General features: G+C 33.0%; 3 protein-coding genes across 7 annotated transcripts; 1 reads left to right on the forward strand and 2 right to left on the reverse strand.

The window, feature by feature from the left end:
* Positions 1–3338: 3338 nt before the first annotated feature.
* Positions 3339–8838, reverse strand: LOC123696277 (protein FAM117B-like). Of its 3 annotated transcripts, none has more exons than XM_045642353.1 (8): positions 8100–8838; positions 7676–7803; positions 6867–7014; positions 6056–6195; positions 5058–5157; positions 4725–4781; positions 4161–4264; positions 3339–3934 (listed from the first exon to the last, which is right to left on the reverse strand). In XM_045642353.1, exons 1-8 carry the CDS (start codon positions 8314–8316, stop codon positions 3665–3667), a joined length of 1164 nt encoding a protein of 387 aa, XP_045498309.1. In that variant the 5' UTR covers positions 8317–8838; the 3' UTR covers positions 3339–3664. The 3 variants fall into 3 exon arrangements, with proteins under 3 accessions (XP_045498309.1, XP_045498311.1, XP_045498310.1); XM_045642355.1 differs by lacking the exon at positions 8100–8838 and adding an exon at positions 7941–8060; XM_045642354.1 differs by lacking the exon at positions 4725–4781.
* Positions 8839–9617: 779 nt separating this feature from the next.
* Positions 9618–19240, reverse strand: LOC123696276 (ubiquitin conjugation factor E4 A). Its single transcript, XM_045642351.1, has 16 exons — positions 18383–19240; positions 18096–18227; positions 17220–17383; positions 16849–17028; positions 16493–16645; positions 16136–16304; positions 15365–15503; positions 15002–15190; positions 14449–14619; positions 13990–14113; positions 13679–13824; positions 13246–13395; positions 12756–12999; positions 12062–12224; positions 11535–11739; positions 9618–10843 (listed from the first exon to the last, which is right to left on the reverse strand). The coding sequence occupies exons 1-16, from the start codon at positions 19005–19007 to the stop codon at positions 10693–10695; spliced, it is 3105 nt and encodes a 1034-aa protein (XP_045498307.1). The 5' UTR covers positions 19008–19240; the 3' UTR covers positions 9618–10692.
* Positions 19241–19874: 634 nt separating this feature from the next.
* LOC123696118 (protein suppressor of sable) lies at positions 19875–26509 on the forward strand. Of its 3 annotated transcripts, none has more exons than XM_045642142.1 (2): positions 19875–20005; positions 22313–26509. In XM_045642142.1, the coding sequence occupies exon 2, from the start codon at positions 22326–22328 to the stop codon at positions 25827–25829; it is 3504 nt and encodes a 1167-aa protein (XP_045498098.1). In that variant the 5' UTR covers positions 19875–20005; positions 22313–22325; the 3' UTR covers positions 25830–26509. The 3 variants fall into 3 exon arrangements, with proteins under 3 accessions (XP_045498098.1, XP_045498097.1, XP_045498096.1); XM_045642141.1 differs by lacking the exon at positions 19875–20005 and adding an exon at positions 20223–20824; XM_045642140.1 differs by lacking the exon at positions 19875–20005 and adding an exon at positions 20948–21057.
* The last annotated feature ends 14 nt before the right edge of the window (positions 26510–26523 follow it).

Genomic DNA, 26523 nt, shown 5'->3' on the forward strand with positions numbered 1-26523 from the left:
TCGTTTTTTTTTTCAATAAACCTCAACAATTTGATAACTAAAACTCAACAATCTGTTGATAATTTTCTTAATTACTAATTTTGAACGCCTAAACATTATTTAATAACAAAATGCTGAACAAAAGGCTTGCTTTATATATAAACTTATATCAATGGGCACTTTTGGTTTAGTTTAAACGTTAGTATTTTAATCTAATATAATAGTAATAAAAATTACAAACTTATCAATCACCTAAAAGCAAACTTTAAAATAATAATTAACCTTCTATAAAAAAACTATCAAATCTAAGATTCTAGCAAATTTATTTTATGGTACATCTCGCACAACTCCTACCCTGAACATACAAAAATATCTTTATGTACTTTTAAAAAATGTTAATATTTCTACATAAACTTGCTTTCCAACGAAGATGTTTCGACAATCTTGTAATTGTGTAACACTTTTATGTAGAAATCTTTTACAGTGGTTCACATAAAATTAATAAAAAAGTAAGGGACCATAATATTTATAGCACACATAATATTTATTAACAGCTAAATTTTTGGGTCACCTAAAACTTACTATACCTTAAAGTAGGTAACGTCATTGGGAAAGATAAATCCTAAATTACAACCTGGACCTGTGACATTATCTAAGTATGGTAAGTATTATGTCAAAAAGCATAACATTGTTTCGGGTTCCTAATGTGGGGCATCTATGTATACGTCACGGAAGCGAACAGGAAGCGATTGCATGAATAAAGCTCACAATAATTACATTTAATGTACATTCGATGTAAATGCAACTTAAAGACAACATGAGAAGGAAGAGAAAATAAAATTCGACCATCATAAACATTAATCGTCGAGGTTACTCACTTACACTGATTGCTACATTACAGCTAGATATTGCACTTATGAGAAAAATCTACACAGAAATCCGGATTTTAAATACTGGCTCGGTTTTTTTCCACAATTTAATATTTTCCATTTTTGCTCAGCGCTCACTATAGTAAGTTACAACTAATGATTTTGAAATCATGCATGTTTTATACCTTTTCAATGATACACATTATGATTAATTAATTCTTACCAACGACCATATTTTGTACAATACAAAACAGCATTTACTATGCCTTGATTATTATTTGTCCGTATCCTTTCAATCAAAGAGTCGAGTGACCGTCACTACACAAGCCAGTAGCCAGTAATAGCGAGTACGTTACACACCTACAATGTCTAATCACTCCACAGCACCGTCGGTAGACTTCACAACTTATGGTTACTGTTCACTTTGTGCCGCGCCCGCTGCGCGCCGTCCGTCGGCGCCGGCTCGCTTCAGTACCGGAAGTTGCCAAGTACGCTCAATATTCACTTACATATCACATTCATTTGTTAAACAATAATTAATAGGTTATACATACATATGTTAATTAATATTATTATATACATACATATTATCAGCGACTTGAATTTTACGATCACAATGTTTACACTTTCAATTCGGCACATATCATAAGTGTGGCTCTTAATAAAAATTTTGATTGAGCAATAATAGGATTAAAATTACTCTATATTCCAAAGGTGAGCCTTCCAAAATATATATTTGCCGTCGACCTTTACAAATCTTTAAAAAATAATAAAGCAGATCTAACTATGTTTTCAACATTCTACATTATCAGTCTCGATGATAAAAATGCTTTTGGCCAAAATGAGAGATCCAATTGGCGTGGTCCTTTCTTTCCTATCCGAATGATATAAAAGCAAATACCGTGTCTAAGCCAATATACTCAATACAGATTCTTGACAAATGTTTATCCTCGAGTTTTGTTTATGGTACCATTATATCTAATATTTATTCAGTAGAAGCTAAATTTAAGGTCCTAATGTCATATTGTATAAAGATCATATTATGGATGAAAAACTGATGCAATATAAAGCTTAGTGTCTGCAGTAGCAAAGGTATTTAAAATTTTCGTTCTTAGGTAAACAAGCGACATCATAAACGATAAAAGAATATTTGAATGACATAACATCTGTTATTATTCTATATTTTACAACTACTCTATTACCAGTATTTTAACACATGCTTAAGTTATCATACAACTTTTACTTGTCAAGATACCTGTATCAAAGTATAAGTAAAGATTTAAAAAATCAGTCTATCTTAACCACTTTTCCTTGTCAAATCCAAGTTTTAAAGCTATTTTCATATAGAAAACCATCTTACAGTCATCTCAACCTCCTAGCCTTCTCTGAAGTTTGGTCCTAGTTAATACAAAAAAAAATATACAAAAAATAAAACTTGAAATGCATGATACTCTTGATAAAAAAATAATCGAAATAACTATTGAAAAAGGCAAAATTATGTACAATAAGAATTGAGATCAAATTGAATATCCAGTCATGCTGAATACATTTTGGAGAAACTTATATTTTATAAGATGATTTTATCAATTTACATTTAACATAATATATTTATGTAATACAATCATGAATCATTTAATGACCAAATAACATCATTGACCATTAAAAGCTGTTAATCTCACTCAATGAACATTTCAATTGACAAAAATTTTAATATTATGTTAAAATTTCAATTTTAATTTGTTTGGTGGAAAATACTTGGTGGATTTATAACAAACGTTATTGTCACTTCTAATCAAAGAAATGTTGTTGCTACACATTTATAATACAAGGAAGTATGCAGTTTCTACATTGTCTTTGCACTATTTTTTGTAAATCTAAATGTTTTTAGTGTGTTCATACTTTATAATATGTACATATTAGATGAATGATGATTAATAATAATGAAACAATGAGAGGGTTCATGTCTCACAGTATGAAAATGCAACTCATCAATACAATTGAATTGTCGTATTATAGTTTCTTGTTCATGGCAGATGTACCATTACAGAAACATGAAATTTTAAGCAAATATGTCACACATTCAACATTAACATTTTTTGTTTATCATAAAACACACAGCAAATCTCCATCATATTAAGGTGCATACTCCACCGACACATTATTACTATACATTTTATTCATCATAAAGAATTCACTTTTACATAAAGAAAACAATAACTAAACATAACTGCCTTGGGGATCCTAACTGTTTTCAGAGATTGACAGTTGGTTGAAATATAAAGGGAACTGACCTGAAGTATGATTGTACAATTATCGCCAATCTTATCGACCAATTTGACTGTATGTCAAGGTCGTGCTTGCGGATAATTCAATTGGGGTGCATACAATGTATGTGAGTGGGTACATATAAAATAATACGGTATAGAAGGCTATCAATTATCCCGTGAACAAATTAAATAAAAATCTATAATTGACAGTAAATACTAAATATCTACATAAATAAACACCAGAGTTCAAATTTGAAAAAAAAGTTATTAATATTTCACTTTGAATAATCTCAGCTATTATTTACATTGTACTTCTTTAAAAACCATACTAAACCTTGAAAACACTGCACATAAACAAAAATCTAAATCCCATATTAAGTCTGAGAATATCATAGCTCAATATAGGTAGCCTTCTTTACCCACTATCAATACACTGTACCGAACACAACACATTTATCGTCCATATCGCCCCCCAAAGCATCCGAAGCCGCAGATAAGACTGGCGAACGTACAGAGTGCGCGGTAGCCCCACGCGCGGCGTGGCGCGAGTCATTGAGGCGGGTGTTGCGCGTGCGGCGTGTGCGCGAGCGGCGTGTGCACGAGCGGCGTGTGCGGCGCCAGCGGCGAGGGCGACGAGAGCGGCGTGTGCGGCACGAGCGGCGTGTGCTGCCCGTGCGGCGTGTGCGGCGGCGACGGCTGCGCGGGCTGCAGCGGCTGGAACGCGGAGCCGAGCGACGGCCGCAGCGTGAAGCCCGGCGCAGATGGCTTCATCACGGACAGCGCCTCGGTGTACGAGCCCTCGCCCGCTTTCAAGTTAACCTGGAACATGTGATTACATGTTTAGAACAAAAATTCGCTTTTTCAGCTATTTGTTGGTTGCGTAACAAATATTTAAGATGAAAAGTGTGAGCTTAATTTTTGCATTGCTAGTATACTGATATAAGTCATTTAAATATTTTATAGATTTTATTTGGAACAACAGAAAATTTAACTGAAAATATGTAAATTTTACATAAAAGAATGAGTAAACAATATTAAAATATACCTTTTCACAACCATCTGGAGGTTCACGCGCTAAAAATCTATTGATCTGGGGTGATGTGCCAAGCTTAGAACCATCGAGATCAGGAGAGGAACAAACACTCCCACCTGTAAATTAGATTGCATTAAACATGGTCTTTTAACGATGACTGTATAGTCTAACTATAGCCTATATTCTAATTATTATAATATTATGGTCTATATCTAAAACTTAAAATAATGCCTACATAAATTCTCAGTGCTAAAAATAAGCTTGCAATGTAACAAATAAAAAAATATATTAAAAATTAAGTATCTAATAACATGCTCCAAGTCAATGTATGTGGTGCATTCATGTTTAGGAATAGCATTCCTAATCTCGATGCTACGATTTTTATTGACACACTATGCGACAAAAGCACTATCTTTGTTAAAATAAGCGTTAATACAATATTATTTTGAATGGTCATATTAAAATCTGGTGAAGTATTATAAAAACGTAGTTTGATTAATTACAAATGTGTAAATAATAGTAGTAAGATAGTGAGATATTGTCACAAAATGGTTCCAGATTGAAACAAAGTTAAACCTGCTGCTAGAAGCTCGGCAGAGCCGGCGCTCGACAGTGACCCTCGGGACGGTGGATCTACATGGATGTAGATTTTTATAATTACCCATTTTCTGATACACTTTTATCATACATATTATTTTTTTATACACATAATTATAACTTATAATTGTATTATCTATGTTGTATATTAACTAATTCTAATTTATATTTAATCTATGATATTTCTGTATGTCTAACTCATAAATTGATAAATTATTAATACCTATATTATAACAATTTCAATGCAATCATACACTCCTTATTGACAAAACTATAAAATTATCTAACGATATACAAAGACAGTGCATTTACCTGAAGAATGTGCGGTATGACAAAGATCGTGCGGAGTTTGTGTGTTTACAGATCGCCGCAGGAGTTCGGCGAGTGGGGCTCGGTGACCTTCAGGGGTTACCTGAAAGTTATGCCAATACTTAAATATGTATAGAGATGATCAATTAATTTATACTTTGAATTGTTATCTCTTGATGGAGGTGCATGCAAGATTTTTTAAAGAAACATAACACCGTAAATTACATCGCGTCGGCTTATACAAATAATAATTTCTATGGCTTAAACAAGTGATAACTGCGTTAAAAACAACCGACTTCAAACTTGCACTTGCAACATTTACAAATACAGACAAAAATGCTCATAAAATAAAAACTACTGGGCCTATCCGAATAAAATTTTTATGGGACCAATTCGACACCATCCCGCATCGAACAAAAAAAGAATCACGTAAATCGGTTCAGAAACCTCGGAGAAATCGGTGTACATACATAAAAAAAACACATACCGGCCGAATTGATAACCTCCTCCTTTTTTGAAGTCGGTTAAAAAACATCTTTGATAATCATTCCTACTACTTTTAATTACTTTATTGTTGATTCAAGTTACATTATTTATGTAAAATACTACATGAAGCAGCAATTTATACTTGAGCAATTGTAAATCACGAGACAAAACAATATGCCCCTCAATACACAAATGAGCTTAATGTATATTGGACACATAAATTTTTTTATATTCTTGGCTATACTCTATAGTACTTCTTTCTTTTCATTACTATGTTAAATACAGTACATTTTACAACTACCGAATAGGTAAAAATAACAATTGTATTAAATACTAGCAGTCCGCCCCGGCTTCGCCCGTACATATACATATTCACGTTTTCTCTACATAAGAACCATCCTCGAAATTAAAGGAATATTATAAAAAAAGAATTAACGAAATCGGTTAAGCCGTTCTCAAGTTATGCGTTTACCAACACATTTTGGGATTCATTTTTATATTATAGATTGCCTTACCTTATCTCTAAGCCGATCAAGATGTGGAGTCTGGGTACCACTAGCGGGACATAGTACAAGTCTCTCTATTTCCTGATTCAGTCCTTCCACTGATGACCGTGTTGCCCTCAAAGGAACACCACCGCCGCCGAATCGTGACCCTAAAATATATAAAATAATGAAATATAAAAAAATAGTGAAATTGTCTCTAGTCTATACTCAGACTTTTCTAAAGTATACCTATCTATTATCTGCATCAAAAACTGAGAGATATATCAATATAATACCATTTCTACACTAATGCCCCGACCACACTATGCTCCTCGCGCTGCTCATCGCTCTGCTTATCGCGCTGCCGCGGCCGTTATTCGCCGCGACATTGTCCTCTCTGGCCACACACTGCTCTACTAGTCTCACGAAATGGACGTTAAAAGGATGGCAGCGTGCGCGCGTATGTGGCCAGGCACTCGCACTCGTATTGCCGGTCCTTTGACTGGCGCGCAAAAAACCGACAAAATAGGGAGCAGTGAGCAGGACAATGAGCATGACGAGTGGCATGACGAGTATCATGGCCACACTATGTCTCTGCCTACTTTCCTTGTTACTTCTCATACCACTCGTCGAGTGTGTGGCTGGCGTATAACATTATAAAAATATATTTGTAATTATGTATGTTGCAAATAAAAGAATTTTATTGATGTTAAACATTATTTAACCATCATTATTAATTATTTTACCATACTGAGTGAAGCCACAGCAAATGGCTAGTTGTTGATAATGAGTAAAAAATTAAATAACACAATATAGTTATGTATATTTAAAGTAGACTTACAAAGCCCTGGGCTCATAGAATGGGAGGAGTAATCTCCAGATCCAGAAGGTTTGTGAGGCCTTTGTAAACGACTTCTGAGAAAACGGTCAAGCTTGTCATCTTCAGAACCTCTTGATGATCGACCAGATATACCACCGCCATCATCAGTCTGTAATTATTATAAATAATAAAAAATGATCTTATTGTATTAAAGAAAAATTAATTTCTGTACATTAAATACTATGCTCACTAAAATGTATCTTTAGTAGTTCTATAATAATATTATATGAGCATGTTTTACATAGGTCCTTATTAGTTATCATTTTGTAGATATTAATGAACGATTTATCTAATACTATTTTTGAAGTCATACTTCTTTACGTGCGCTGAGAGTAAAAGTTCAAGGTTGCATCATGTGTCTTTGAATCTTGCCAAAGGAGTCACTTCTGAGATGTGTCCTCAGCACACACCCTCTTTTTATTAATATTTTGTTCATAACAAGTATAAGTTCAGACACAAATAGAAACAACAGTTATTGTGCACCTTGAAGTAGAAGAATTTCGAGCAAGTATACATATATTTAGATAAAAACATTGTTTTATTTTTAGTAAGCTGCTAGCAGTAACAACAAGTACCCAATACCTTTGCAAAAATAATAATTGAAACAAGTATTCTAACAAAACAAGAAACATTCTTGTTACAGGCATTAATATATAAGTTTGCAATAATGTTTATTTTCACAAAAAGAGTAGAAACAATAAATAAATCATAAATATGAATTGATATTAGTATAGACTATACACCATGAATGTTAATATAATAATGCTTACTTGAGTGGATTTATCAACTTGGAGTTGTCCAGCATGGAGGTAATAGTCTCTTGACCATTGTCCTTTTTGATATAATGTATCTAATGAAGCTGTGCGTCTGATAACACTGGACCCAAATCTGCCTTTACCTAAAAATAAATAACAATTAGAACTATGAAAGGATTTCTTTATATAAACAATTTTTTTATACATGTGGCTATTGAAATGATTTCTTGCAAAGCAAATTTAATTAGTCATGTTAATAATATAGATGTATTAAAATTACCAGTATAAGGATCCATAACAACTAGAACTTTTAAGTCAAATGCTTAAATTAAAGGTGTCTTGGATGTGCCAGATTAACAAAAGACAATATTAAGAATACGAATGAGAACCCGCAGGTAATATCATTAGGTTGAGAGGGTAGAAAACAAAACGTAGGTACCTTTGTAGTTGACAGCACCCGGGCTCCTTTGGCCGGAAAGAGCGTGATCGGGGGAAATCCGCCGCCAAATATTTGTGGGTGACAGAGTGGGGCTATTGCCAGCATTCTTTTTAAATCCGCCACCTTGCTTCATAATCGAAGACACCGGCAAGGTTGCTCTCATGGGACCCTGCTTGCCCACAGGGCAGTCAGTTTGCTTTCTTACTCGACCCGACATTTTCACTTCCGATTCACTGGATTTTTAATCTACTTTCGAAGTTTGAATATCATCTAAATGCAACTAGCACTTCAATGTCAAACAAAATAATAGAAACCGCCGACGCCGCACGGCTTCTTTGTAAAGAGAACTTGTTAGGCCGTGTAAACGACTGTGTTATGTGCTATTATAAATGTTTATTTTCGTATGTATATAAACGAAGAAGTTCTTAAAAATATAAAGAAACAAAAAGTGGCCGTAATTAATATTCATCTAGCACTTATTATGTGAAACAGAAATTAAATCAAACAAGTCACATTTTTTTTCTGCACTACAATGGATGAATGAATAAAATTGACAGATGACAAGGGACGTCGCGCCATTCTTTAACTTCACGGATCCGATGATTAAATAATAGAATATTTTATACTGCAATTTGGAAATTAAAATATCATAAGTTAACGGGAATAAGTTAGAAAAGGAAACAATTTAAAACTGCTCGTTGGCATTGCAATTAACAGCTGATTACTCCGCCATGACAGGTTGTCTGTACTCTGTGGATAAGACGAAGTACGAACACAAAATTGCCATCCTTTTGGAGATCAATTTAGCGTAGGTACTCTCACTTTCATCTTTGAATATTTTTTTTTTATTTTATAAAATTTATATCGATATTTATTGAGACATTTTTTAAAGGATAATATTTAAACATTAATGTTTTGTACTTTTCATTGTCTTTGGCTTATTAATATGATATTACTTGCTCTGAAGATAACCCTTTTAAAAGTCTATGTCCATGAACTTTGCATTGTTTCTATAGGATTTTCCGAATAATTTGAATGCTTTATTCTTCTACCGAAATACCTACTTAATTACCTCTACAATATAAATCACAAATTTATAATAATTTGTGTCCAATCTTAAGTTTTCGTGTAAAAAGATATAGGTACCTATCCTCCTAAAGTGGTCCTTTATTATATTATTAAGTCCTACTTTTTTTTAAAGGTTTTTATCATGTGATATATCATTTAATATAATATAGTAAAATAATTAAAGCAAAGATTGGGGTTAAAATATATAAACATAATAACTACATACAATTAAAACATCTTTAGAAAAAAATTGTGCGAGATAATTTTCGAAAGTGCTAGAGACAATTTCACAATTTTTACTGGCAACTGGTCATATTATATTGTGTATTATATGGAATAACATTGCCAAGTTTAATTAAAAAAAAAGCAGGGAATAAAAGGGGTAAAGGGTTGCCTGTTTAAATAGCGGACAAATATATTTAAAAAGGTAGGTTTGATTAATAGGCCATATCAAAGAGACGTCTTTAATAATCACGTATTACAAATTACAATAAAGTAAGGAATATTTATTACATTCTTCTTCATTCAAATACCATACAAATAAGACAAAAGGGACAACAGACAGTGGATTGTGATACACATACACACAACAATATTGGTACTTGGTTAAGTATTACATGTTAACGTATAATATATTATGTAGTAATGGGCAAGTATCTGCACACACAAGAACTTTATTTATCTCAGAAATGTTATGGGATAAAAGCATTCTCCCATATTTTATCAACCACAACATTAAAGAAGACATAGGTAGGTACCAGACTCGAGAGTGCAAGTACAGGTTCAATTATTATTAACCCATAGTGTAAGAAGTAATTACATATTGTACTTGTTTTACTGATGGATGTCCTTCTTTATATTGTGATTTTTTAAGTCTTCATATGATATACATCCTAAGATTCTTAAGTTCTATGCTTCATATTATGGTCAAAATAATTGTTATTAATTATCCGTAACTAATACTAACATTTAGATACAGTCAGAAATCGCGCGAACTTAATGAAGCAAAAAGGCAAATCATACCTTAATTGACTTCTTCAAAGGCATAAAAATAGTTACGTGTCCTGCCCATGTCTGTACACAGTCGTATATATTAATAAGTAATAACGTGATAGACACGGTAAATTAAATGGAAAAACCAGCAAAAAATATTATCACATTGGATTTGTATAGCAGTCTATATCTATACAAATAAATAAACAAAAAAAAATAGTAAATATTATACTTCTCTTGGACCAAAAATAGTTTATACTATTTATAAATTATCAAAATAAAACAACCAAAGAGATAAATTATGCAATTAAACTCGACTAAAATATAAACTCATATCTTAGAGATATAAAAACGAACCCATAAATCTGCAACCATAAACAAATATCTAGAATGTTCCACATTATCCGTAGCACACATATCAAGAAAAGTTTTATACAAAAAGTCTAATGTTTACGGTATACTTATTTGTTACATTAAAAAATGTAAGAAACTAGCTAGCCTAGTTTAACAGTTAAAATGTTTTACAAAACGCTTAGGTGTTACTGTCAGGGGTGTGAGCAATTTTCTGTTTCTGTTCGGCAATCCAGGCGTGTATTCGCTCCTTTAGTTCAGTGTTCGATTTCACCTGGTCCATGGACAGTGGAGAACGGTTGAATGGATCGGATTGATCGCTCAGGAGATGCCTAAAATATAAAGAAATAAAATAAACATTTATTTTATTTTTACACTATAATAATAGATACTAGCTGCTCCGCGCGGTTTCACCCCCGTGGCTGCACTCATGTTGGTCGTAGCGTGATAATATATAGCCTATAACCTTCCTCGATAAATGGGCTATCTAACACCGAAAGAATTTATCAAATCGGACCAGTAGTTCCCGAGATATGCGCGTTCAAACAAACAGACTCTTCAGCTTTATAATATTAGTATAGATTATAAATTGATAGTGGCAGATTTAATTTTAAAGTACACAACATAACCATCTATCAAGCATTCAAAATAGGGAGAATTAAGGATATTTAATTTAAAAACATATAGATTTTTCTTGCTGTACTGTGTACTCATCTTACTCTATGTACATATTATATTAAAACAAAATATACATTTTCTAGTGTTTGATTTTACGCGAGTATTATACATTGGAAATTAAAGATTTTTAACGGATTTTAAACGCGATTTATTCATTGTATTATTTTCCCGACATTTCGCACACTTTACAGCGAGCGTGTCTCGCGTTTCCAAGTCTCCCGTGACCACGCTCGCGATTAAGTGAGCGAAACATCGCGTTGGAAAAATAATAGAATGAATAACTCGCGTTTAAAATCCGTTAAAATCTTTAATTTCTTAACCATATTTTTTTTTCTATAATATTACCTTGCAATGGTAGTCCTATCTACCGTGGTCCTGGAGCTCGGCAGTACAACGGGGTCCAACATGAGCGTGCTCATTATAGGATCGAGGAATTCCTCGGGTGCATTGGCGAGTATCTCCTCGTCGCGTTGTCGCTGCACGGCGATAGTGCTCACGCGGGTCGCCACTTCTTGCAGTGATGTTATTAGACCACCGCCTCCGATTCGTACTGTGAATGGTTGGTTTTGTTACAGGCGTGTTCAAATATTTGTATTTGTTTGCTATTTTTTGTTGGTTTATTTAATATTGTAAGATAATGCTGGGACAGGTGAAAAATGTTTGCGTTTCTTTTTAATAGCAATAGAGTACCTAGTGAAATTTAATTTTTATTCAGATTTATTTTATATGTTACAAATTTTTATGTCAGATACTGCAAGAAGTGTAAGTGTATACCTACACTAGAAATTACTTTCAAACCTGCAGATATTATACAAGTATTCAATAAATGTGACCATATAAAAACCATTTTCCTTAATACAAAAAACACATACCCAAAACAGCTTCAGCAAGTGTGAACAGTTGAGGCGAATAAGACCTTCCATCATCAGACACGGCAGCACAGAACCGCTCATTGTTCCCGAGCTCTACGTACATACGGCAGATATCTAGTACTGTGCTCGCTGGATCAAACTCGAACTCTTTCATGTCTTTTACCTGAAAATAAAAATGTATTTAAACGTAAGGTTTAAATAAAATAAAATACAGATATTTGGGCAAATTTGAGAGAAAATAAACTCTTATTTTTTTATCTTAAAAATTTTATAAATATAGTATCTAGTTTCTCCGTGCTTAGCTTCATATTACTAGATTAATTCGATATTAATAGTAAGCATTCCCGGTGGAGACGAAGAAAAAAAATATCTCGGTCTGGCAGGACACAGAAGGCTGATCACCTACTTGTCCCTTAAGAAAATCGATCAGTGAAACAGATGTATAAATTATAATGCATCTGCCCCTTACCCCACTAGGGGACATGGGACTTCACTACTACTATTATATGTTACTTTGTATTTATTTTTGTTCATCCAATCCATACAACAACGTTCACGCGATCCGCTACCTTTATGTGGGGTGACGAAACCGGGTAACTAAAAGCTTTTACAAGTTAGAAGAAGTTTTGACAAGTTTAAAAATGATAGAAGAAAGAATAACGCATTATATTGATAACAGCTAACAGCTGATCACCTTAAAGTTCTTCTTATTGGGTCCAACCAAGTGCAGCAAGAAGTAATTCAGCATGGACGCGATCCGCTCCACGAGCGTGGGGTGACAGAACAGGTGCGGCGCGTGCGCAGTGAGACGGACGAGTGTGCGGATAGTGTCCCGCCCGAGGATGTTGTCGAACCGCGCGAGCATACCGATGTGCGAGAGGTTAGCTAGGTTCTGCTCGCGTTCTTGAGCTGGCAGGTTCGTCCAGGCTCCGGATTCTCTGCCATTTTATATATAACTTGTTATATGGTCCATAATGAATGTATTGTTAGTTCGTACGTAGCGCTGGTGCACCACCAAACGATTCTAAATACATCACTTATTGAAAAATATGCGTTTTTTAACTCAACTTATAAACTTAAACCAATATACACAACCAGTTACTGAAATGTTATCATTAATTTTAAATTGTAATTTTAAAACACATAACAGAACTATAAAAAAATTTCCACTATCGTATACATACTGCGCAGTTTGTAGTGTCCGTATTTGCGCCATATTTCCCAATGCTTCGTCAAGTAAGAAGATGGCGTCATTCATCAACAAATTCACAAAACGTAGGAATATTGGTGGATGTACTGCTTCCATGTTTGCTTGAGCTTCGTTTGCTAAATGACTGCAAAATAATTAAGTAATAATGTAAATCATTTTTATACAAAAGTTCCTAGATCATTAAAATATTAGTATTATGATTATGAATTAGAAGTTAAAAAATTGACATAAAGCCAGTCTCTGTATTGAAAATTGATTTTTTAAGATTTGAGGAAGCTTTTAGGTACAGACAAGAAAATATTTAGCGTCCAGTCTACAGAAGATTAATCTGCTCAATAATTTACATAAACTAATTTAAAGACAACTTCCAAATCACATTTATAATGCTTCAACAACATTTAACTCACGTAAAAGCATCTCTATGTTCCTGCATTCCCCACAGGAACTCCATAACAAGGTACATGGGTCTGCGATAGTTGAACTTCTGTTCGAACTGCACACTCTGGCCGGTCATTTCGATACCGACGAACACATCCAAAAGACATGGCACCAACTAAAAGATAATTTGAAAATTACTATTATAATTTATAAGTAAATAAAAATAAGTCAATAATAAAATTTGTAATACAATTAAATAGATTTCATAAACGTAAAAAAACTTAACGTATACAGGTACATTATATAATCAGCAGGTTATTTAAAATTATTATATTTATACCTGCAATCGATGGGGGTGCTCCTTGAACAGTTGCTCTCTGTAGAAAGAAGCCATGTTGCTAAGTGGCTGTTGCTCATCTGGATGATTTGGTAGCATGGCCTCCAAACATTCGGCTAGACGCGCCCTGATAATTCAAGAAAACTAAGCATATTAAATATACTAGTTATTTTTGTCGAAGATTTTTAAAAGACATGACATATCTCTTAAAAATCTTCGTACATTCAAATCCATTGTATTTGTAAGAATGTCATTCTTACTTTTGGAGCTAGGTATGTTGTTTTTATTTTAGTCAAGGTAAGATAAGCATCTATTTGTTACATTTATATTAAATCTTGATTTATAAATAATTAATTGTGAAATTCGTACACTATGCCTCAGCAGATTTTGCCAAAAAATTATATAAATATCGAAAAAAGTTTACTTTCTGATTAGCAACCAATAAAACTAATAATCTCTTACCTTAAATGCGGGTTATAAGTCCTTGAAGAGTCTCCCATAAACGCAAGCACTAATGTAAGAGCTGGTTGGAGTAAACCAGCCAAGTCCGCCTCTTCAGTGATGGCGCCCACCGTACGCCGAGCCATTGTTATTAGAACAACTATGTTCTCTAAAACGAACTCTGGAATGCATCTGAATGGGGATTTTTTTTTTCAGTTAGTAAATCTTGCATATAAACATTTGAGCAAATATATATTATATGGAATATTATGTTATTATTAAAGCAAGGAATAAATATGCATTTACTTGCAAAAAGGATTAATCAGAGACTAATTCAAAATTTTAGAAGAGATGAAACTAATTCAAAATTCTTGAATTTAATATAAAAGCTGTATGGGTTCCAGTATTTATTCCTATTCTATAATATATATTTAACATTCTAGTGCTAATATAGCTCATTAAATTTCACGAATGCACCCCACAAGTTTTATTACAATTATTGCAAAACAAATACATTTCATATGACAAAATAAATTTCAAATAAAAAGTATTTTTGGATTATTTTTTACATTACCTTAAAGTATCAGGCGGTGGTGTAGTAATAGGCATGTTAACGGGCATCAAATTCATGGGAGCATAACAAGTCCTCTCAGCGTTGTCCCGTATCGCGACTTGCACCAGCCAAGTGCACGTGGTTGCTTGTAGACGGTGCAAATTTGTCAACATGTCATTTTCGAGAAGAGCACAGCGGAAACTTACGAATCTGTAAAAAAATTGATAAATCTTAGGCACACTTTTTCAATCAAATGAAAACAATCCAGCTACAGTATTGAAAATTTAGATATTATATTTAATGAATCAACTACTTTCTAGGTTAGTTAGAAAATTTAAGCTAAATTGAAGCTACAAATAAAAATGTTATGTAAAAAATACTGACTTCGTCATAAGATGTTGTGCCCGCTGTCGCAACGGATCAACAAGATGATGCGAGCTGGCTGCTACATCTGACAATGCTCGCTGCGCTCTGCCCAGGTCTTGACCAACACGGTACAATTTCTCGGCGCAAACACGAACACCTGTGTGAAGTAAAGAAATGTGATTTAACATTAATGTAAGAAAAGTGTTTCTTAGCAAAATTTTAATCTATTAAATCAGATTTAAAACTATACATATGTAACAAAATATTAAATACACATAAGTACTAGGTGTTTACGGTACTAGCTGATAGATATTGTAATTATGTAATACAGCCGCCCTAGACAAGTGGCTTTCTATTAGCGTAACGTTTGATAGAATAGATTATGAATGTATGAGATTGACATAAGCTGTAGATAAATGTTAATAACAGCTTATGTCAATCTCATACATTCATAATCTATTCTATCAAACGTTACGCTAAACGAAAGCCACTTGTCTAACCCCCCAGTTATATATAATACTAGCTGGGCTTCGCGGTTTCACCCACGTGGCTCCGCTCCTGTTGGTCTTAGCGTAATGGTATCCTATAGCCTTCCTCGATAAAGTGGCTATGTAACATCGAAAATTTTTTCATATTGGACCAGTAGTTCTTGAGATTAGCGCGTTCAAACAATCAAACAAACAAACTCAGCTTTATAATATTATGTATTAGTAAAGACTTGTGTTAAAAATTTCATATTTCTTATATCAATTCAAACTTGTATAGTTTATAAAATTTTCAATCACTTACCCAAGTCAATACATTTCTGCGTCATAAAGAAGCACTCTGTGACAAAATTATAAGTGTCAGCTGTTGGACGTTTAACAGTTTGTCCATCTTCACCCTCACGAGCTGGGAGCAAACATGTCTCAGTGTGGAGACAATCTAAATGAATTGCTTTAGCTGCACACTCTTCCGTCTGAAATATAATATTTTTATATATGTTAAGTATAAAATGAAATGTGAAACTATTAAAAATAGACTTATACAAAAATACTTCACTAAGCAAAATTTTCCAATCATTCATCAGTTTCAGATATAAGTATTAGTTTAATAATTTATGATTGAATAAGCTTAAATAAATATTTTCGAGTATTAATAAATTACCGGCACTGCTGCATATGTTGGATCAATCTTCAATGATTTTGGATCATTTGCCGATGTACAAAATGGTTGACAAAGTTGTAATAGCACTGCGCCCAAATTCAGCATGAATCCATCAGACACACATTGTAGTGAAGCTGCACTTATATCACCAGCCTGAGAAAGATAAAAATGTCTTAAATACACAATATAAAAGTACAGATTTTAAAACTATTCTTAATTTTATAATATTGTATGAGTTTTCCGAAATATTGAACATTTATGAAAATAAAACAAAATATTTTCTATTCTGAAAGAACAAAAGACACACTTTACTTTGGAGGTAGGAGATAATAATAATTTTGGTTATAATACTATACCTGGACATTCCACAGCTTTCCTCTAGCAACATTAGCCTTTAGGCATTTGCCAATCCAAGTCAGCAGACGATTTTTAATCTGTGGCCCTCCTTTCAGTAGAGTTAGAAATACCTTGTGCATATTATTTATAAGATGCGATGATGCATTCCAAATTGATGATTCTACCATTGATATAGAGGACTGAAAGCAAAGAAATTTATTTACTCATCTAATTAGGCAGACATTGCCTATATTTTTGAGATCGAAAGTTTGATATGGGCTGATCTTTTTCTTTAAAATAAGCTCTTTATAATAGGTTTTGTCCACCATTGAAGAAATGTGCATTAAGTTATATAAACGCAGGTTATCATTTTAAATTGATCTTGACTTACTTGGTCCGTTGGGTTGTCAAAGTACTCGTGGAGTGATGTTGCAGTTCTCGGTAAGACTGACAGTGAAAGTAGAGCCCCAAGCACAGAGTCTTGATAATGTCTTCCTATCATTTCATTTTTAGGTTCACAAGCTTCCATCAAGATTGGAGCCAAATATGGACTACCTGTTAATTAATATTATCTTTAAGTAAGTAGTTTAAAATTTGAATTATACAATAATCACTATCACTACATATTATAAAACAAAGTCGCTTACTCTGTCCCTATGTCCTTTTGTATGCTTAAATCTTGAAATCTATGTAACCGATTTTGTTGCGGTTATTTTATTAGATAGAGTGATTGAAGAGGAAGGTTTTAGTATATAATTTATTAGGTTTAAGACAAAGCGGGTGAAGCCGCGGGCGGAAAGCTAGTAATATATAATTGATATTTTAAAACTATACCAACTATACTATACTAATATCAGCAAATAAAAAATGCAATAAAACAAAAATCTATTTAATCTTTTCATTTAACTATGAATAATATTAGCACTGGCATACAAAGAAATATCTTAATCGAAACAGAAATAGATAATTAATACTTCCTTTACTAATAAATAATAATTATAAATAGTTAATTATAAAAAAATAAGCTTTTTGCCTGTAATTTAGATTGTAAAGTGAAAGTAAATTTCCATGGGAATGAGACTTATCATTGCAGTAAAATGAAGCCTTTATAACTTTATGGCCTGCTTATTAACTCTAGACACAAAAACATAAAAAAAAACTAAATCGCTCCTTCGCAATGTGATTGTTTGACAACATACTTAATACATTGCATGCATTTATAATATTAGCAATATCTTATATGTAGGTATAATATAATTATACTTACTGGCAAATATGTGAATAGATGGCAAAATGTAGATGGATAAATTTATTAAATTTGACTTGTTTACATCGGTGTGAATTTTCTTTAAAACAGGAATCATGGTGTCTCTTAGCTGATTTTGTGAATCAGCATCCGCTGAAAATTCAAAGTAAATTTAAATGTTTTTGTACAACTTAAGCATTTAAAATTGCATGATATTGAATTTAACCAATCTAAATATTGCAATAATGTATTGAATACAACTATGCCATCAAGAAACAAAATATAGATATAGTTATTTCATTAATTACCTTCTGCCATGAAAGCCTTCACTAAATCTATAAAAAAAGTGTGACTTTGGGGATCAACATGTTGTAGAAGTTCAATAAGTTGACTAGCAAAATCTTGATCTTCAAATAAAGCTGGCTGTTTCAGTGCAGTCACTGCATTTCTGAATATAAGTTCCCTCATCTTCTTTATACCATTTCGAACTGTAATATCATTTACATAGTCATATGTTTGAAGATTTTGCATGGAACTGAACAGATAAGGAAATACTTGTTTTTGTACAACATGTTCCTTGTAAGCTTTGCATGTTTTGGGTATAACATTCTCACATACATCTTGCAGTAACAATCGTTCAAAAAGAGCTTGCTCTAAAGCTTCCAAATCAATTCGAATTCTTGGGTTCATAGCTTGTGCCAATTCTTCCAAATAAACAAGTTGTTTGTCGGATTTTTCATCCACAGCATTCGCGTTAATTGTAAAATGAAAAACATTTTCCACTATGTTGTTGATGGTTTGAATTTTTTCGTCTTCTTTAGCTTCTTTCGCCGCTATTTGTACGGCAACGGAACCAGACGTATATTCAACATCATTGCTGCTTTTACCTTCATGAGTTCCTATTAAACCAGCAAATGGGTTTGGTTCAGACATAATTGTTTTTAACACAACAACAACAAACTATGAATTGGTACTTTATTCACATGATCTTGCTAATTGCTGTAGGTCCTAAGAAGCGATTTTTGTTCAAATTATGTTAAACACATAATTCGATTTATGTTAATTTATAACGATTATTAAACCAACATTAAGTTATAAGAATGTAGCAGTATGAGCACTATGAAAACTGCTGACTGTAATTTCGTTATCAAAATTGATAAAACATAATTGACAGTGACAACCAGTATTGAGTTGATTTAATGATGGGTGGTCAGCTTGGTGGTCAGCTAAATTACTTTTTCAATTTTTTTTCTATAAATCTATAAGTATAACAAATGTTTACAAAAATTATTTGAAAGTAAATATTTTCTACTTACGAATAAATTACAGTATCTTTCAAATAACACATATAAATATTATAATTTGAAAGATATTATGAAGATTCAACACAGATTATAATTAATTACCTATATTTTTTTTAATGTAAAAATTTTACAGTTTGATATTGTGAATATTTAAATAAAATATAATAATATGTTTTTTTTTATTATTGTCTTTGAAACAATCATGGTTTATAGTCAATGTTCATGAGTCAAGAATGTAATTTATAAAATAATTAATGTTAGATATTCCCTAACTAACTCAAATAATGTTAGAAAAAAATCCACCAATTTTAAATAGCGACTTGTATGTATGAATTTTTGTTTCTAGGTGCATAGGAATATTCTTTATTATTTATCAAACCAAAATTATTTCCTGAATATTATGTTGGTAGCACTGTCTCAGCACTAACGCCACCAACTGGTTTGTGTTCAAAAATAGAACTAAATATCTACTGATTCAGCCTTTGTTTCACCGCAGTCGACGCTCGAACCTGAAATTGAAATCATTATTGCGTTGTCGATTTGTTTCGTCTTTATGCAGCAATGCTATGAAAGAATATCTTTTTTACATGGCGTATAGTAGTCGCACATAGTGAATTGTTCATTAATGTAAGATTGGTAACACTTAATTATAATATTTACTTGTTAGGTCATAACTACAAATGCGTGTCCCCTAAAATTATACATAGTGCTTAAATTAATTGGTTAAATTTAATTCAATGTTTCAAATGTGATAAATTAATGCTACACATTTGAATTTCATATCATAACTTTATTGTTAAAATAAACATTTTTGTTGAACATACGTAAAACAAAATGGCGAACCTCCATTTACCACTTAGTAATGGACATGTAATTTTTGAAACATGCATGCTGCTAGTTTTAGTTTTACTATATTTCGAAATACCTACTTAACTAAATTGTTGGTATAAATTGGCTTGTGGTGAAGGTTAATAACTTATGTACTAAATGTTATTTTTCTCAATTTCACTGTCATAAATTTTATCAATCATCACAATAGCATAATATAGTGCTGCCTCCTTAAATTACCAGGGTTATATTTGTGTTAGTGTGACTGTGTGAGTCACTATACGCCATTTCCTTGTGTTTATTAATACGTGTGTGAGCGTTCACCGTTGCTCTATTCGTGACCTCGTTAAAGGAAGGACAAAGATATCTTGCCGTTCTAGAAGGCTGACGTCATTCATTCGTGGCGAGAGCGTAGCGCATACCTACCCAGACATTGTGAAATGTGAACGGCCACTCATTGCTTGCATATCTACTCGATTATAATAACTTACTTGAAAGTTGTGGCCAAGAACAATTAGTCTACTGTATTCTGCCATACACGTTCAATTAATTTTATAACAATTAAGTGACATTTTTTTGGAGATAATTCCCAATGACAATTGATTCGTCGATTATTAGGTATAGTATAAAATGAGAATTCGGAAGTAGTTCCGCTTGAAAATAAGGACGTAGTAATATTCAAAGTTATTTATGGTATATTTTCATACACTTATAATTATAATTACATACTATTCATGAAAGATAACGTCAGTCTTCTATATACGCTGCAACTTATGTATCTGTATGTGTGAGCTATTTCCATCAGTGTGCGTAAGGTCAACGAAAGCAGTCTATTTGTTGTGCATTATAAGGTTATCAATTTTTAACATGTCCCGGTTCTAGTATATTAATATAGAATAGATTCCATTATGAAAACTGAGTTGGTTTCAATTTTTTAATTAAAATCGTGCGTAGTTTACAACGCACACGGTACAAAGGCTACACAATTTGGTCGGGTTATACTAGTGTCATGGCGTCTACAGTACCTATCAACATTGTACTGAGACATCCATTTATTTAACTAAATTCATAGAAAATATATTTCGATAGAAAAAATTTCAATGTTACTCAACATTTTTTTTTCTTAGGATTTTACGATATCTTATTCCTCTTTAATAGATTTATTATTTTTGTACGTAATACCTACTACGTACCTACTTATCTATAAAATGCTATCTCGCGTGATAAAAGTTCCTTTTTTTCATGGATCTTCTTAAAAAGGTTCGATAACTTTAAAAATAATAGAATGTCCGGCCCAAAGTTGTAGGCAGTGATTTTTTAACATGGGTACCTAATATCTATTAATTTTTGTTAAGTTGCGTTGGTGGCCAAAAGAGAAAATGTTACAGTACATTTGTCTTTATGTTAAGATGTATTATATATTGGATGACCCTAAAATTTATGGGTTTACGACAATGTTATAATGATTATATATTTTTTTAATATCTTTATGCACGTACGTATCGTAGCCACCCCTATCACCCCTTACCTTACATTCGTCATTACGCGAAGTTTGACCTAAAAATTTAAGTAGTAAATTGTTATATACAGTATTAAACTTCGAACCTACAGAATTAAGTTGTTATAAACATTTAAATGACTGATTTTAATACCAACTCTTATTAATTCTTACTAACAGGATTCATTAATAAATATAAACGTTAAATAAGTATATCTTTTAAGGTTATTGAAGTAAAATATTGCATTAATATATTTAAAACAAAAAAAAATATATATGTATAAACAAAAATAATATATATGTAAAAAAAATATATAGTTTCACGTTTTTTTTTGCAATATTGTATACTAGTTTTCCGCCCGCGACTTCGCCCGCGTTTTCAAAGAAAAACCCGTATAGTTCCCGTTCCCGTGGGATTTCCGGGATAAAACCTATCCTATGTGTTAATCCAAGTTACCCTCTATATGTGTGCTAAATTTCATTGTAATCGGTTCAGTAGTTTTTACGTGAAAGAGTAACAAACATCCATACATCCATACTTACAAACTTTCGCCTTTATAATAGTAGTAGGACTAGACATGTTTTAATATTTTTTTCTCGAATTTCAGTGATACGTGGAAAATGGCGGAGCCAGCATCAAATATCGACTTGGAAGATGGGGAAATCGAGAGTGATGGTGAAACAACGGAATCCGCGCCAGCAGAGAAGAACGAGGAGGTGGCTGACAAAGAAGAAGAAAACCCTCAAGACGAAAACGAAACTCAAAATTATTATTATTCAAAATCAGGTAAAAGGAAAAAGTCTAAGTCAAGTAAAAGTGAACAAAAATATAAAGATAAAAGTAAGAAATCGCGTAAGTATACAAATCCGTTAGAAGATGATTTTGCTGGAAACATAGAAAAGGCTATTAGGAAAGCTATGAATAAAAATGACGATAGCGATGCTCATGAAGACGAGGTTGAAGAACGTCGAAAACATAAGAAAAGAAAGAAATACGAAGGTAAGGATGGGCCTAGCAAAAAACGAAAGAAACAAGAATATTCTGAAGAAATGGATGAAAATGAGATGATGTGCGTGCGTGGCGCCTCTCCGGTGAACAAACAATCGCAAGATATTGTATTTCCAGAAGACGATCGGGATTCTTATGCCTCCGATAGTAGTCAAGATTCAAGGGGTCATCAACAGCGTTCTCAAAGGCACAGGCCGCCGCAGAGAGATAGAAATAAAAATAAAAATGAACGGCGAAGAGGAAATCATAACATGCAAGACTCGGAAGGTGTATGTTTATACTATATGCAAGGAAAATGTCATAAAGGTGATGATTGTATCTATTCACATGATGCACAACCACCTCGCAAGATGGAATTATGTAAATTTTACTTAATGGATTGTTGTGCAAAGAGGGATAAATGTTTGTACATGCATGCTGATTTTCCTTGTAAATATTATCACACTGGTCTTCCGTGTATATATAAAGATGACTGTAAATTTGCACACGGGAAACCCTTAAATGATGGTTTAAAAAATATACTACTAAAACATATCGAATCAGCTCCTAAAGAGATTTTAGGAGATTTTCCTAGGTTAAACCGTGAAGATGCTATGAAAATGATACAAACAACTCAATTAAGGTTAAAACAACAATACCCGGAGGATTCTGAAATTCAGGAGAAAAACATACCTTCTCTGTTCGAGTTAAATATACCTAATCCACAAAATAATTCTGATATGTTATCCAACAACTACAACGACCGACAAAAAATTTCACCGAAAATTCGGCAGTCGAGGTGGCAAAACGACAATAATAGTAATCAATGCGCAATTGCTAGTTTATCACCGAATAGTAACACAAATATGTCGACTGTATTAAGTATAAAAAACTTAACAGGGGTTTTAACACCACGACAGATTTCAGATCTAACAAAATTGGGTATAGAAAATTTGGATCAGTTAGGACAATTAACAGTATTACAGTTAAATAGCATTGGTATATCTTTAAAACAAATAACGGAAATCCAATTAAACACCATGAGTATACAAAAATTAGGTTTAATCAATAATATGGAACAACAGTCACAATTTACAGGAAATAATGCAGGTGCTAAAGATTTAGATTTACGTGTTCCACCCACAGCCCCAGTCTCAAATAATATGACTTTGCCAACGGATTTTCCTGGCCAAGATGTCGATATGCGTTTTCAACCCTCTATGGCGGCGACAGCGAGTGATGAATCTTTTAAAAATAATACAATGAAACAAGAAATACAGCCTTCCAAGGATATGATTGATATCGATCAATATACAAAAGATGCATTAAAGTTTGCTTCAAAAGATAAAGAAAATATAGATATATCGAATGACACATTTGATACTGATAAACCTGTTTCTTCCAATGAAATAAAGGATGTAGACCATAGAGTGCTTCCTTTCACTGATGGTGATTCAAGGATTCAAAACACGGAGCGACAGCCAGTTCAATCAGAAGGTGATACAGACATCCGCTTTCTCCCGCCAGATCCCTTTTTCAAGAGTCCTGCAAAACGAAATCGTCGTTCCACAACCGACGACGACGAAGAAAATAATTTATTAATTGATGAAAAGTGGTATTCCAGCGACGAAGAAAAAGGTTCAAAAAAAAAATCTCCGTGTGCGTCTCCACAAAAAGGTTTCATGTCTCCTCCAGCCCCAGCTCCGGCACCTCATGTAATAGAACCTTCGACTGTATTGAGTAAACTAGGGGATTTATCTAAAATAGATATAAGTGAAGAAGTAACTAAATTATTAAACACAATGAAGAACAATTTGCAAGAAAATACCCCAAGTAACAACGAGAATGTTTATTCAAGTCCTACGATTTCACGTGATCCTAGATCTCGTAAATCACCAGAAAAAATTGTTGAGACACCAAAAACAACAAAGAAAAAACCCAATCGAATTTCTATATATGAATGTGTTGATGGAGAACCTACGGATGGCCGTCGAAGGACAGATGTAGACCTTCGGCAGCCTGACTTCAAACCTACCTTTGGTGATACTGATTTAAGGCAGAGCGCAAGTGGAGATATAGACTTACGCCTCGGTCTACCATTTAAGCCGTTGCCTAATTACACGCCTGCATCAGAAATAAATGGTTCAATTAATAGCCATCCTCCTATTCCATATAAATTAGTGCCTATAGATATACCTAGACCAGATTATACTGATATTAAAAATAGTACTGCAAAATCGCAAGCTCTCGTAGATCCTAGGTTAAGAAAAGTATTCCGTCTTTCAGTAGATGAATCAAATAGTGATAGTGAAAAATCTTCTGCCAAGACTACTACAGCTGCAAGTTCTGGACCACGTGTTGATCCTCGAAGGAAACCTAAAGAACCCACAGACAGCAGTGTTATTGAACAAAAACCAAACGCGTTAGAGATACAATCGATATTACAAAATTCTAACTGGTACAAAGAATTAAGTACAACTCAAAAAATATTTGTTAACCAACACTTGGCCCCGGTGACTCAAATGATAAAGCAATACCATCAAGATAAGACGCCTGGAAAAAAGTTTGATCATAATGCAATTCAAAGTAATTCCGTACTTTGTAGTATATTTACGAATTTAGGTGTTTCTTTATCTGAAAGTGGTGAATTTTCTTATTTACCAAAACCCAAGGAAGCTTTGTTAAAAACACCGCTTAATTTCAATCAAAATTCGAATCCATTCGGCAATAACATGAATGGTCCACCAGGAGGAATGGAACCGAACATGAATATGATCAATGTCGCTTCCATGAATATGGGCGGTGGCATGAATAATATGAACGTCGGTCATTTACATGGCTTCAATCAATCAATGGCAGATCCACGCAACGGCCCAACACCGGGCTTACTAGGAATAGCTCCAAATATTCCACATGGCTTTAATAGTAATAAATTTGGTCCTCCAAATAATTTCGGCAACATGGGATACAACGGTCCAGGGAATGAATTCAACTTTATGGAAGAACAAAATTTCCCGAGATTTCCAAATAGGGGCGGGCATCGCGGTCGCGGCAATGACAGGTGGAATCGTGGTGGCTCTAACCGAGGACAAAGAGACAGGAAAAACTTCAATGATCGTGGTAATTGGAAGAAATAAATAATATACGTTTTATATCAAAGTATAATAATATGTAAATAAATTAGACTCATGAGATAGTTTTAGTAGCTTTCCTTCCACATGTTACAAAATGTGATCAAGGTGATACATAATTAATTAATAGGGACTCCAGACTCCTATAGGCAGTCTTTTTATAATTTATACAATGTTCTTATTACTATATTATATGATTAAGAATTTATATTTTATGTACAAGCCGAAATGTAAATAATATTTTGTTATATAAGAGATACGAGTATGAAAGCATAATCAGAGACAAGCAAAATGTATTAGTGTGAGGTGTTACACAATAGGTTCATTTAAAAGTACTCATTTTACGAGCCAAATGTTTAAAGACTGAGTGCGGGTTTATGATTGAGTTTGTTTTTGTATGTCTGTATTTATATTTCTATTTGATTTAGGTTATGGGATATTACATGATTAACACATTTTAACATAAACGAGCGGTGATGCTAGGTATGCGAAGTTATTGATATCGACAATGTACCTAAATCTGTCTTAATATGTAAACGAAAGCAATAAACGCAAATTGTATGTTATAGTCTAGAAGACCATAGTCTAAAATCATTTTTATAAGAGTAAGAATCATATTTAGTTTTGTGAATTAAAGCTGTGTAACTGAAAGCCCATTGGACTTTAAATAAATATATTTATATTTATTTTTAATGTATTA

Source organism: Colias croceus, chromosome 12 (assembly GCF_905220415.1).
Source record: "Colias croceus chromosome 12, ilColCroc2.1".
In the NCBI taxonomy this organism is placed as follows: domain Eukaryota; kingdom Metazoa; phylum Arthropoda; class Insecta; order Lepidoptera; family Pieridae; genus Colias; species Colias croceus.

Excerpts from the sequence above, each read along its gene's own strand:
- LOC123696277 (XM_045642353.1), bottom strand. The coding sequence starts at position 8,316 with ATGTCGGGTCGAGTAAGAAAGCAAACTGACTGCCCTGTGGGCAAGCAG. Across the intron at positions 7,804-8,099 it reads GGGTGCTGTCAACTACAAAG|GTAAAGGCAGATTTGGGTCC; the intron begins GTACCTACGTTT and ends ATTTATTTTTAG. Across the intron at positions 7,015-7,675 it reads AAGTTGATAAATCCACTCAA|ACTGATGATGGCGGTGGTAT; the intron begins GTAAGCATTATT and ends TAATAATTACAG.
- LOC123696276 (XM_045642351.1), bottom strand. The coding sequence starts at position 19,007 with ATGTCTGAACCAAACCCATTTGCTGGTTTAATAGGAACTCATGAAGGT. Across the intron at positions 17,029-17,219 it reads TTGACAACCCAACGGACCAA|TCCTCTATATCAATGGTAGA; the intron begins GTAAGTCAAGAT and ends CTTTGCTTTCAG. Across the intron at positions 16,646-16,848 it reads GAAAGCTGTGGAATGTCCAG|GCTGGTGATATAAGTGCAGC; the intron begins GTATAGTATTAT and ends TATCTTTCTCAG.
- LOC123696118 (XM_045642140.1), top strand. The coding sequence starts at position 20,990 with ATGTGTGAGCTATTTCCATCAGTGTGCGTAAGGTCAACGAAAGCAGTC. Across the intron at positions 21,058-22,312 it reads TATTTGTTGTGCATTATAAG|TGATACGTGGAAAATGGCGG; the intron begins GTTATCAATTTT and ends CTCGAATTTCAG.